This window comes from Rhincodon typus, chromosome 13 (assembly GCF_021869965.1).
Source record: "Rhincodon typus isolate 14 chromosome 13, sRhiTyp1.1, whole genome shotgun sequence".
Classification (NCBI taxonomy): domain Eukaryota; kingdom Metazoa; phylum Chordata; class Chondrichthyes; order Orectolobiformes; family Rhincodontidae; genus Rhincodon; species Rhincodon typus.
In genome coordinates this window covers 11,757,768-11,769,713 of record NC_063344.1, presented here as the reverse complement: position 1 = coordinate 11,769,713, position 11,946 = coordinate 11,757,768, and the positions used below count along the sequence as shown (strand labels likewise).

General features: G+C 41.9%; 1 protein-coding gene across 1 annotated transcript in view; it reads right to left on the bottom strand.

Moving 5' to 3' along the window:
• Nucleotides 1-1,957: 1,957 nt before the first annotated feature.
• LOC109915429 (mediator complex subunit 12L) overlaps nt 1,958-11,946 on the bottom strand; it is an 84,159-nt gene continuing 74,170 nt past the window's right edge. The window contains exons 15-16 of the mRNA XM_048604507.1: nt 5,023-5,104; nt 1,958-2,880 (exon numbers count right to left, since the gene is read on the bottom strand). Of these exons, the coding sequence (XP_048460464.1) occupies nt 2,867-2,880; nt 5,023-5,104 (96 nt within the window). The 3' untranslated portion in view covers nt 1,958-2,866. The remainder of the gene's footprint in view (nt 2,881-5,022; nt 5,105-11,946) is intronic.

The window sequence follows — 11,946 nt, the reverse complement described above, 5'->3', positions numbered from 1 at the left end:
TGTTTAATTCAGGATACAGATAAATGTTGGCCTCGCTGAGATGTCCTCTTCACATGAACAAATACCACAAAATGCACTGCTGCATTTTGGCATAGATAAAAGGAGTTGAAACTCGAGATAGCTCATGGCATTAGCTGAAGAGCAGAAAGTTCTCCTGGAGGTCTGTTGAAAATGTATTTCTCATTCCACAACAAGTAAACCAATTAACTCTTTGCTGGTGGAGAAAGGTTACTGAATGAAAATTGGCTGCTTTATATCCCTGAATCATCACTAAGGCAACAATTCAGAAATAGTCCAATGATTTACAGAAAGATAGTGGCATAATGGTAACGGCACTGGACTAGTAATCAAGGGGCTAATGATCTGGGGTCACTGGTTCAAATTTCACCCGGGCAACTGGTAGAATTTAACAGAAAATAGATAGAAATAAAATTATTAAAAAATTGGAATTGAAAGCTGTTCTCAGTGGTTCTCATAAAGACTCATTTGATGTACACAATCACTGTGTTTCAAAGCAATCCATTATAAAATCACAGGTAACTAGGGTTTTTCTAATTCAGAGCTGTAAAGTGGGAAGAAAATGGTAGGGAATTAATACAAAATTAATTAAGACTTTGCTGAATCACTTCAACTATTTCCTTCTTACTTTCATTTAGAGATTGCTGTGCAAAGATTCACCAACATTGATTGAAATTGCCTTCTCTGTAATAGAATGACTGAATTGTTGATCAATCATAGTGATCGACAAGGTCTTGTGGACATTGGTCACGCTTCTGTCCCTCAGGATGTGATGCCTATGGAGGTGTGTCATAACATGTCGAAAAGGGTTGATTAAAATCAAAGATGGTAATAATTATTTTCTATCAAGTAGTCTATGATAGACCCAGAAATCAGGTTAAAACAAAAACTCCTCAAAGCCTGTCCACCATCTACAAGGCTCAAGTCAGGAGTGTGATGGAATACTCCCCACTTGTCTGGATAGGTGCAGCTCCTCAACATGCTTGACACCATCCAAGACAAATCAGCCTGCCTCATTGGAAAATTCACCAAAGATTCTTAGACAACAACATCCAAACCCATGACCACTTCCATCTCGAAGGACAAAGGCAGCAGATACATGGGAACACCACCACCTGCAAGTTCCTCACCAAACCACTCACCATCCTGACTTGGAAACATATAACCATTCTTTCATGGGTCAAAATTCTGGAATTCCGTCCCTAAGGGCATTGTGGACATGCATGTAGACTGCAGTGGTTCATGAAGGTAGCCCACCCCACCTTTTCAAGGGCAATTAGGGACAGACGGTCTCTCAACGTAGGAGTGGATCCTGCCCGGGCATGCTCTGGAGGCAGCAGGAGATCGGGGAGGCGGCAGCATCAGCAATAGCACTGTGGCCCAACGTGGGAAGAGCGAGTAGTGAGGGAGGTGACCTGGTATCTGTGGCAGCGGCGTCGAGAACAGGCAGCTGAGATCTTCTCCTGAGCGAGCTAAGACTCAAAGACTGTTGAACTTTTAACTTTATTCCTTTTCTTTCTAGTTTATATTAAGAAAGGTTTTAATGTTAATTGTTAGATTTTTTTCTTTATTTTTCTACTAATTCCGTGAAGGTAATGCTTAACTTTTTAAGCTTTGTTTCCTTTATGTCTTTGTACCCAGGTATCTTTGTACCTAAGATGGCGCCATTTGTGGTGCCATGATACACTTTTCACTATACTCCTGTGTTTGAGTACATGTGACAATAAAATCTAAATCTAAACCTAAACCTAAATCTAAATCCTGGCCCAGCCAACAATACCCATGTCCCACGAGTCAATAAATGAGAACTGCAATGCTGAAGTGCTTACCCTAATTCAGGAACAAACTCAATGTTACAGTTCACACCTTCTCTTAATGTAAGCAATCCCAAAACCAGCGAAGAACAAATGCGCCAATCACAAGACAGGAAACCACTTGCTCAGATGTTAATTGTTGATTTATTAGATTTCAAGTTGCAACCGTCATCTTGATCCTTCAACGCAGCTCATCAGTCCATATGTAACATATAAATACCAAACTCAAACCACACACGACAGAGCTGCTCAGAGGTACCATACAATAGTATCATCATCATCATAGGGGAAAAATAGTTTTATTATTTAACAAACTTCTTTTCTTCTTCTTCTTAAAAAGTGCTCATGTAAAATTACAAATCTAGGCAAAATTGACAGTGTAAATGAACAGCTTTGTCTGGTCCTCAGGAGGCTCAAAACAACATAAGCCACTGAAAATAGCAAAGCATCTGTGGCCACAGTTCCGTAGACAGCCTATTTTATCATAGTCAAATTCATTCATATAAACCATTATTTTGGTCCAGTGCATTGATAGGGTGTCCTCGCGCTAACAAATAAATAAATTCCATTTATATCTAGAACATTCCCATTGTTGTAGATTAGCTAAAAGCACCAAAACTGACTTTTAGCAAAACCAAACAAAAAAAATCCAGCAGCTTTGTTTTTACAGGACCTACAAGATCCAAGAAAATGTCTCATTGTAAAACTTCAATTTCTTTTTCTTTTAAATAAAATAACCTACTCTCACTTTCCATTATTTTTCACATCGGCTACATCACAGGGGGAGAAAAGCATGTGTTGAAATAATAATTTAAAAAAAAACACAAAAAAAACGTTGGAATGAACAGTGATCAAAACCCCCACAGGGAGCTTGCTTGGGTGCATTGGTTTCAGTTGTTCTCCAGGGACTGCCTGTTCCATTCTTCTTTCCAGTGTTCAATAATGGGGTGGATGACTGTAGGGATTCGATGGTTGTTGGGGCTGATTACCTGGCAGAGGACGAAGGTCGCACAAGCATCACAATCAGCTACACATCACTGCGATTCAACTGTTATTCAAAGCGGAGAGAGGTTAGCACAATATTACAAAGCATTTCTATGGGCGGGAGAGAGAGAGAACCGGTCAGAACAATTACGAGACAACAACCTCACCATCAGACTGCATGATGATCTGCGATGGGGAAGGGAAGGAGGAGGAGGAGAGAAAGGGAAAACAGGCGGAGAGGTGAGAACATTGCTTGGGCAACTCAAACAAGGAATTCAGCCTGACCATCTGGCTTCACTGATTCGAGCCAAGTATAGTTCCGAGGAAGGGTCGCTGGACCCGAATCTTTAATCTCATTTCTCTCCACAGACGCTGCCAGGCCTGCTGAGCTTTTCCAACAATTTCTGGGTTTTTTGTTTTCCTGATTTCCAGCATCCACAGTTCTTTGGTTTTTATTAATACAGTTTATAAATTGCCCAGGATGCAATGTTCATTTAGAATTCAGTTGCTGCTCAGTTTCCTGCCTGGCTATTTCTTCATTAATTTGCGGGATGAGGACATTGTCAGCTATGCCAGCATTTATTGCCCATCCCCGCTTGCTCAGGCAGCTGTTAAAAGACACCCACATCGCTGTGGATTTGGAGTCACATGTAGGCCAGACCAGGTGAGGATGGCAGATTTCCTTCCTTAAAGGGCATTAGTAAACAATGGATTTTTTAAAAAATTGAATTCAAATTTCACCGTCTGCCCTGGCGGGATTCAAACTTGGGTCCCCAGAACATTACCTGGCTCTCTGGGTTAACAGTCCAGTGATGATACTGCTCGGCCATTGCCTCCCCTTAAAGTGCTATGTTGTGTTTCATGTTGTGAATTGTTTTGTTGGCTAAAGGATCATATTGGTACCAGTAATCATCACGTGTAATTTGTTGGCAATGTCCCAAATAGTTTAAGGATACAAAATGCAAACTGTGCCTGACTATCATGCCCACCAACGTTGATTCCCCAAAGCCTGTCCACCATCTTGAAGGCATAAGTCAGGAGTGTGATGCAATACTTCCCACTTGTCTGGATGATTGCATCTCCAATAACAATCAAGAAACTCAAAACCATTGGGACAACTGTCCATTTGTTTGGCATCCCATGCACCAATTTAAATGTTCTCTCTTTCCAACACTAGCACACACTGTGTACCACCTACAAGATGCACTGCAGCACATTACCAAAGCTCCTTAGAAAGCACCCTCCAAACCCCTGATCTCTTTTACCGAGAAGGATATGGGTGGAAGACCGATGGGAACATCACCACCTGCAATTCCCACTTCAAACAACAGACCATTGACTTTGAACTGTATTGACATTCCTTCCGTGTTCCTGGATCAAAATCCTGGAACTTCCTTCTTAATGGCACTGTGTGAGTGCCCGTGCTGGCTGCTCAAAAGCAGTTTGAGATGACTATTAGGGATGGACAATAAATGGGTGATGGTACCAGCGAGACCGACAGCCCACAGAAGAATAAAAACTTACTATTGAGTATTTGTTTCACCATCGTCTTTGCCTGCATGCTTACCTATATCTAGAAGTTTTGTGATTCTGATCCCTTCGCTCATTCTGACCTTTCCCAATAATCTTAGACCTCTTCCCTCTGATCTCTTACCCTCTTTCTACAAAGTGACATCATGATAGGATGACTTGAGTTTCTGTACTCTTCATTCATTCACTCTAATTTGTCCCCCCCACTGAAGTCTAATGCTCCATTCCCATAGTTTCGAAGGCCAGCAAAGGTAAATGCTGAAGAAGTGTTCTGACTGGAAGGCTATTAATGAAGAGGCGGACTGGTCCACTGGGCACCTGCAAGAACTTCGGTTTTGGGCATCTTCTTGTTTTCCTTTTCTTCATGGTTTCACCGTATCAAAGTGGGTTTCCTCCGGGTGCTCTGGTTTCACCCCACAGTCCAAAGATGTGCAGGCTAGGTGAATTGGCCATGCTAAATTGCCCATAGTGTCCAGGGATATTAAGGCTAGGCAGATTAGCCATAGGAAATTTAGGGATAGGGTAGGGGGTTAGGTCTGGTTGGGATGCTCTTTGGAGGGTCAGTGTGGACCCAATGAGCTGAATGGATTCTATGATAAATATGTGCAAAGTTTAAACTGGTATCTGATATACTAATTATCCAGAATTTTGATTCCTTTCTAAAATTGATACTTACTAGAGAGCTGTTTTTGTAGCTGTCGAACCAGCGCTGCTGTCTGTTGCTGCTGCTGGGTCTGTTGCATTCCCTGTCTGGAAAACTGCATGAGGAAAAAGAAACACATTATCAGCACTTAATCTGTCAATACTTCCAGTCTCCTCAACAATTATTACTCATGGCTGTGATGTTCTGCCTGTGAGTGGGAGAATGTTAAGAGCTTATCCACCAGGGAGGCTCACTGTAATTTAGCAAAGATGGCACATAAATCTCATTCTTATTTCCAAAGCATTGCTGGCAAAAATTGTATCTTGTTGCTCTTCATTGGCCTCTGTTCAGTGATAATATTCAGACTGTCAGATGGTATAGATCTAGGCATTTTCAGTCACACTGTCAAACACAACAATAACTTGTATTCCAGCCACTGACTCCATCTATAGTTCCCACAGCCTCGGGAAAGCAACCAACATAATCCACAACCTCTCCCACCCCGGTTATACCCTCTCTCACCCCGGTTATACCCTCTCTCACCGGGCAGACAATACAAAAGTTTGACTACACGTATGAATAGATTCAAGAACAGCTCCTTCCCCGCTGTTATCAGACTTTTGAAGTCACATGCTTGCCTTTATTGATCAGTGCACTGAGAATCGGAGCTGGGAGGTCATGTTGCGGATGTACAGGACATTGGTTAGACCACTTTTGGAACACTGCATTCAATTTTGGTACCCCTGCTACATGGTGTGAAACTTCAAAGGGTTCAGAAAAAACTTACAAGGATGTTCCTAGGATTGGAAGGTTTGAGCTATAGGGAGAGGCTGAATAGGCTGGGGCTATTTTCCCTAAAGCATCAGAGGCTGTGAGATGACCTTATAGAAGTTCATAAAATCATGAGGGGCTTTGCTAGAGAAAATAGCCAAGGTCTTTTCACCAGGGTAGTGGAGTCCAAAACTAGAGGGCATAGGTTTAAGGTGAGAGGGGAAAGATTTAAAAGGGACCTGAAGGGCAACTTTTTCATGCAGAGGGTGGTGCATGTATGGAATGAGCTGCCAGAGGAAGTGGTGGAGGCTGGTATTGCTACAACTTTTAAAAGGCATCTGGATGGTTATATGAAAACAAAGGGTTTAGAGGAATATGGGCTAAATGCTGGCAAATGGGACCAGAATAATTTATTCGGCATGTACGAGTTGGACCGAAGGGTCTGTTTCCATGCTGTAAAGCTCTATGACTCTCAAATTCTGATCTCTCCCTCTGCACCACCTCTGCGGCTGTAACACTGTATTCTGTGATAACAAGGTGTAGAGCTGGATGAACACAGCAGGCCAAGCAGCATCAGAGGAGCAGGAAAGCTGATGTTTCAGGTCTGGACCCTTCTTCAGAAGATTTTCTGAAGAAGGGTCCAGACCTGCAATGTCAGCCTTCCTGCTCCTCTGATGCTGCTTGGCCTGCTGTGTTGATCCAGCTCTACACCTTGTAATCTCAAATTCTCCATCATCGGCAGTTCCTACTAACACTGTATTCTGTTCTACTTCCCTGAGGAACTTTTTATGGTACGTTCTGCCAGTGTATCACGCAAAACAACACTTTTCACTGTATATCGGTACATGTGACAACAATGAATCATTTATATAGCACGTTTAAGGTAGTAAAATGAACCAAGATACATCACAGCAGAATTATTAACCTGCCTACATAAGGACAGACCATTTCAGGACTTGGTTAAACAAGAGCACCTTAAAGGAGATTTGGTACTGAGATGAGGAGTAATTCCTTCTTTCAAAGGCTGTGAACCTTTGGACTTTGCTACCTCACAGGGATGTGATGTCTCCAGTGAATAAATTTAATGCTGGAATAGACAGATATTTGGTCTCTTAAGGAACCAAAACATGTGGGGAACAGGCAGGAAGGTGGAACTGAAACCCAGGATTAGTCATGGTTGGGGCAGGCCATTTAGGAGTGAGATGAGGAGAAATTTCATCACCCAGAGGGCGGTGAGCCTGTGGAATTGTCTGCCAAAGAAAATAATTGAGGCTAAAACATTACATGTTTTCAAAGGCTTAGGAGATTAAAGAGTATGGGGAAAAAGTGGGAACAGGGTACTGAGTTGGATGATCAGCCATGATCATACTGAATGGTGGAGGAAGCTCAAAGGGCAGAATGGCCTACTCTTGCCCCTATTTACTAAGTTTGTGTTGAATGGCAGAGCAGGATCAACAGGCTGCATGATATAATCTTGCTCTTAGCATTTGTCCTCTTGTGAGGGAGTGGTAGAGAGTTATGGATGTTCAGGGAGGGAATTCTAGAGTTTGGGGCTTGGGCACTTGAAGGCATTGCCATTGATGGTGAAGTGATTAAATTCACAGGTCAGCAAGAGGTCAGATTTGGCAGAATGAGCAGACCTTGGAGATTTACACAGATAGAGAGAGAAAGAGATGTGACTATTGGGGAATCTGAAGGACAAGAATTATGAAAACAAAAATCAAGAAATTGCTAAACTGGACACAGAATCCAAATAATGTTGTGAACAATATAAAGGAATGCAAGGCTTTCTCTCTCTCTCACACACTCCCTCTCTTTGCCAGGTCTGCTAAGTCATTCTCCAAACTCCTGAATTTCCCTCTCCTGTTTAAAATCCATTGTGGATCTGGGAGTGCCCCATCCAGATTTGTCTATCAGCCACTGTTCCCTACTTGACCGCCTGACATCTTTCCATGCGTTTCTTTTTGATTTGGAAGCTATCAAATATGAATTCTTCATTTAGAAACTAACATTCCAATAAAAACCAGGCCGACCATTCCACTGACAGGCAGATCGCTATTTGTAATAAAAATAAAAGACCCAACTCAGATGGTCTCTGACCAAGAGAGAAAACCAAAAGAACTGTGGATGCAGGAAATCAGAATCAAATACAGAGATTTTTGGAGAAACTCAGCAGATCTGCCAGCATCCGTGGAGAGAAATCAGAGTTAACATTTCGGGTCCTTCTTCAGAACTGACCCTTCTTTAGTTTTTCCAGCAACCTCTGTTTTTCCTTCTGATCATAATAAGTGCGAGGGAGTAGGATTCTGGTCAAAATAGGTGGAAGGAGAATCAAAGAAATGGAGGACACAGAGGTGATGGGGAATTGAGGCACGTGGGCAAAAGTGAGGAATAAATGGGATAATGATGATTTCTGAACAAAGAGCAGATGTGGGCCGTGGGAGCATGCTCCGAGATTCAGTAAGATTATGGCTGATCTGATTACTCCATATTGTGGACTAACGCCAATAATCTTTTTCCCCTTTACTTATCGAGAAGGTAAGCTTGACAAGAGTTGAATGATCAGGCAACAGGAATTTTGGAGCGAATCCAGTGAAGCAGAAGAATTAGAGAGGAGCATGAAAATGGAGGAACAGTGCAAAATAGGGGAAGACTACACAATGAGGAAAAACAGAAATGGAGAAAGGGATAGTTAAAGGAAACAGAGAAACAATGAGGTAAAGAGTAGTGAAGGCTGACATCCAAGATAATCACTTCACATTGTTTGTATGAAAATACTTCCAGCTGCTGTTTGCTGAATTATGATTTACTAAGTGAAGTATAATAAGAAGTTATAAAAAAATCCCCCAAGGAAAGTGGGTAGTGTCCTTGCCTGTAGGCCAAGAGCTCCGAGTTCAAGTCCCAATGAAGGACTTGATGGCCAAGAAAGGTGTATCCATAACATGGCAACAAGGTTGATTTTCAACCTACAAATTCCACCCAACACATGACAAAAACAGGCAATAAGAACCAGAGAAATTCCTGGTCAACCATGTGAAGGAACAAACAGAAGAGAGCCTCAAATACTTCAACAGACTTCAACATGCATGTAGTCATGGCAACTCAGACTCCCTGGGTTTACTGCAACATACCATCATCATACACAAAATAATAAGTGTTCGAAATTTTTCTAACAGTTTCTGTTCCAGATTCAGACCTATTTATAGAGTCATAGAGATGTACACCACGGAAACTTACCCTTCAGTCCAACTCGTCCATACTGACCAGATATTCTAAATTAATCTAGTCTCATTTGCCAGCATTTGACCCATATCCCTCTGAACCCTTCATGTTCTTGTACCCATCCAGATGCCTTTTAAATGCTGTAATTGTACCAGCCTCCTCCACTTCCTCTGGCAGCTCATTCCATACATGCCTCTCGTGAAAATGTTGCCCCTCCGGTCCCTTTTAAATCTCTCCCCTCTCACCTTAAACCTATGCCCTCTGGTTTTGGGCTCCCCCACCCTGGGGAAAAGATCTTGACTGTTCACCCTATCCAGGTCCCTCCTGGTTTTATAAACCTCTATAAAGTTCGCCATGCAGCCTCCGACGCTGCTCCCGAGTTTAAAATTCACGTTGGTTCTATAACTGTCATTCACAGACCTCACTGTCTGTAATTCTTATTCCCTCCCCTTTTTACTGATGACCAAGCAAATGAAACAGTATCATAAATCAGGCATCTAAAACCCTGGTCAGATCCTACTTGGAATACTGTCAGCAGCTCTGGGCACTACATATTATGAATGATATACTGGCCCAGGAGGAAATGTATCACAGGTTTACAAGAGCGATACCTGGACTTCAGGGGTTAAGTTACGAGGACAGATTATACAAATTAGGCCTGTTTTCTCTCGAATTTAGAAGGTTAAAGTCTTCAAGATATTAACAGGAAAAGACAGGGTAGATAAAGATAAACTATTTCTGCTGGTGGAGGATTCTAAAATGAAGGAGCCCGGTCTGAGAATTAGGGCCAGACTATTCTGGAGAGATGTTAGGAAGCACTTCTACACTCAAAGGGTATTGGACGTTTGAAACTCTCTTCCACAAATGACAGTTTATGCCAAATCAGTTGTAAATTTTAAATCAAAGATGGATACATTTATTTAAGCAAAGGGCATTAAGGGACATGGGCCAAAAACAGGCATAAGGAGTTAGGTCACAGATCAGCCATGATCTCATTGAATGATGGAACAGGCCCAAGGGGCTGAATGGCCTCGTCCTGTTCCTATGTTCCTATAATTGATTAAGTCGTTAGTGTACAAATTGCTACATTCAAGTCATTCATCATTTAGCAACTACAGCTGTAGTGTCCTATGTTCTATGTAACTTGTGACACTTAGCACCAGACAGTGTTGGAGCTTCATCGATGGAAGATCCAGGCATTAATAGCAACATGAATAATAAACAATGAGCATGCTACATATTGATTTTGTCAGAAAATTCCGGTGCAATGTTTTTTTTTTAAAATACTGATTGAATGAAACATACACAACTATATTATTACATGCTGGGGATAATATCTTGAATAAGTCTCACCAAATAGGACAGGAAGACAGCTGTCATCAGTTGGACCAATCCTCACATTCTGAGGGCAATGAATTATTGTACTGCCAGCAGGACATCACAACACCAAGAACATTGCTGGTTACCATGGCACTGTTTCCAGTAACAACACAGTCAGCAAGATTTAGAATGGAAATTGTTCATTGTGTGACAAATCAACTTGAAGCAATGGTTACCTTCCAGGATAAAGATTACTTAAACTTTCCTTTCCATATGTTATAAGCACATGAGGGAAATAGCTTATGAAAGCATTGTTCTTTTGAAAATAAATTTGAGACTTTCTTATCTTAAAGAAATTATTCTTCACTCGTCGCTTTACAGGAAGTTGGTGGCATAATGGTAATGGCACTGGACTAGTAATCCAGGGGCTAATGATCTGTGGACACAGGTTCACATCTTGCAATCTTGCCATCTTGCAAATTCGGTGCAGCAAGGCCTCAGCTATCAATGTGTGTTTACATAATGTGCATTCTTCAACTGTGGAGTGCCATACCATTTATAAAGCCTGATGTCTGCATAAGAAAATCCCTTGAATGTTTACACATTCTCACCGTGTCTGCGTGGGTTTCTTCCGGACCCTCCGGTTTCCTCCCACAGTCCAAAGATGTGCAGGTTAGGTGGATTGGCCATGCTAAATTGGCCTGCAATGTCCAGGTAGGTACGCTAGGTGGATTTGCTATGGTAAATGAGGATAGATTTGGTGGAGGTCGGTCTGAACGGGATGAACTTTGGATAATCGGTGCAGACTCAATGGGCTGAATGACCTCTTCCCACACTAAAGGGATTCTATGAATGAGACAAGCTTCAACAGTAACAAGGAGGCAAAGCATGTGCAGGACTTTACATCACAGAAAATGCCATTCATGCTATTGTGTCTACACTATCTCTTGAAAACTCTATCCAATTTAGGTTGTATTGACAAAAATGATCAAGACTGTTACTAATGAATGAGCAAACTTGAATCAGTGAAACTCCAAGATGCTTGATCTGATTTCTTCATCCCCAACATTAAGGACAGGAGGTGGGAGATCTGACTCAAGAGGACCATGTAACAAATTCAACCAAATTTGCAAACGGTCTGAAATAGAGCACAAGACCCAGCTTCAAGAATATTGCTGGCTCTCTAAGCACAAATTCCATCAGAGTAGAAATTTTACATTTTGTAGGTGCCTGTCAGATGAAGGTAAATGTTGCCTTTCAGGATAAAAAAAAAAGTAGCCAGAAAACATTTGTTTTCACATAAAGGCAAAATACTGCGGATGCTGGAAATCTGAAACAAACACAGAGAATGCTGGAGAAACTCAAAAAGTCTGGCAGCATAAGTGGAGAGAGAAACACGGTTTACATTTTCAGTCTGGTGTGAGTCTTCTCCAGAACAAAAAGCTTTTTTGCCTGTGTGTTTAAGGGCACTCAAGCATTGCTGCTTCAGAAGTAAAGAGATGATGAATTAGGAAACCTTGCATAATCCATTGGCCAAACACTGACAGGTGGTGGATTTGGGCACTGACCAAACAAGGCTGGTGGGAGCAGAGGTTGGAGGAGGTTAAAGGAAGCCCATGTACCCTCTGGACAATTTTGATGCTC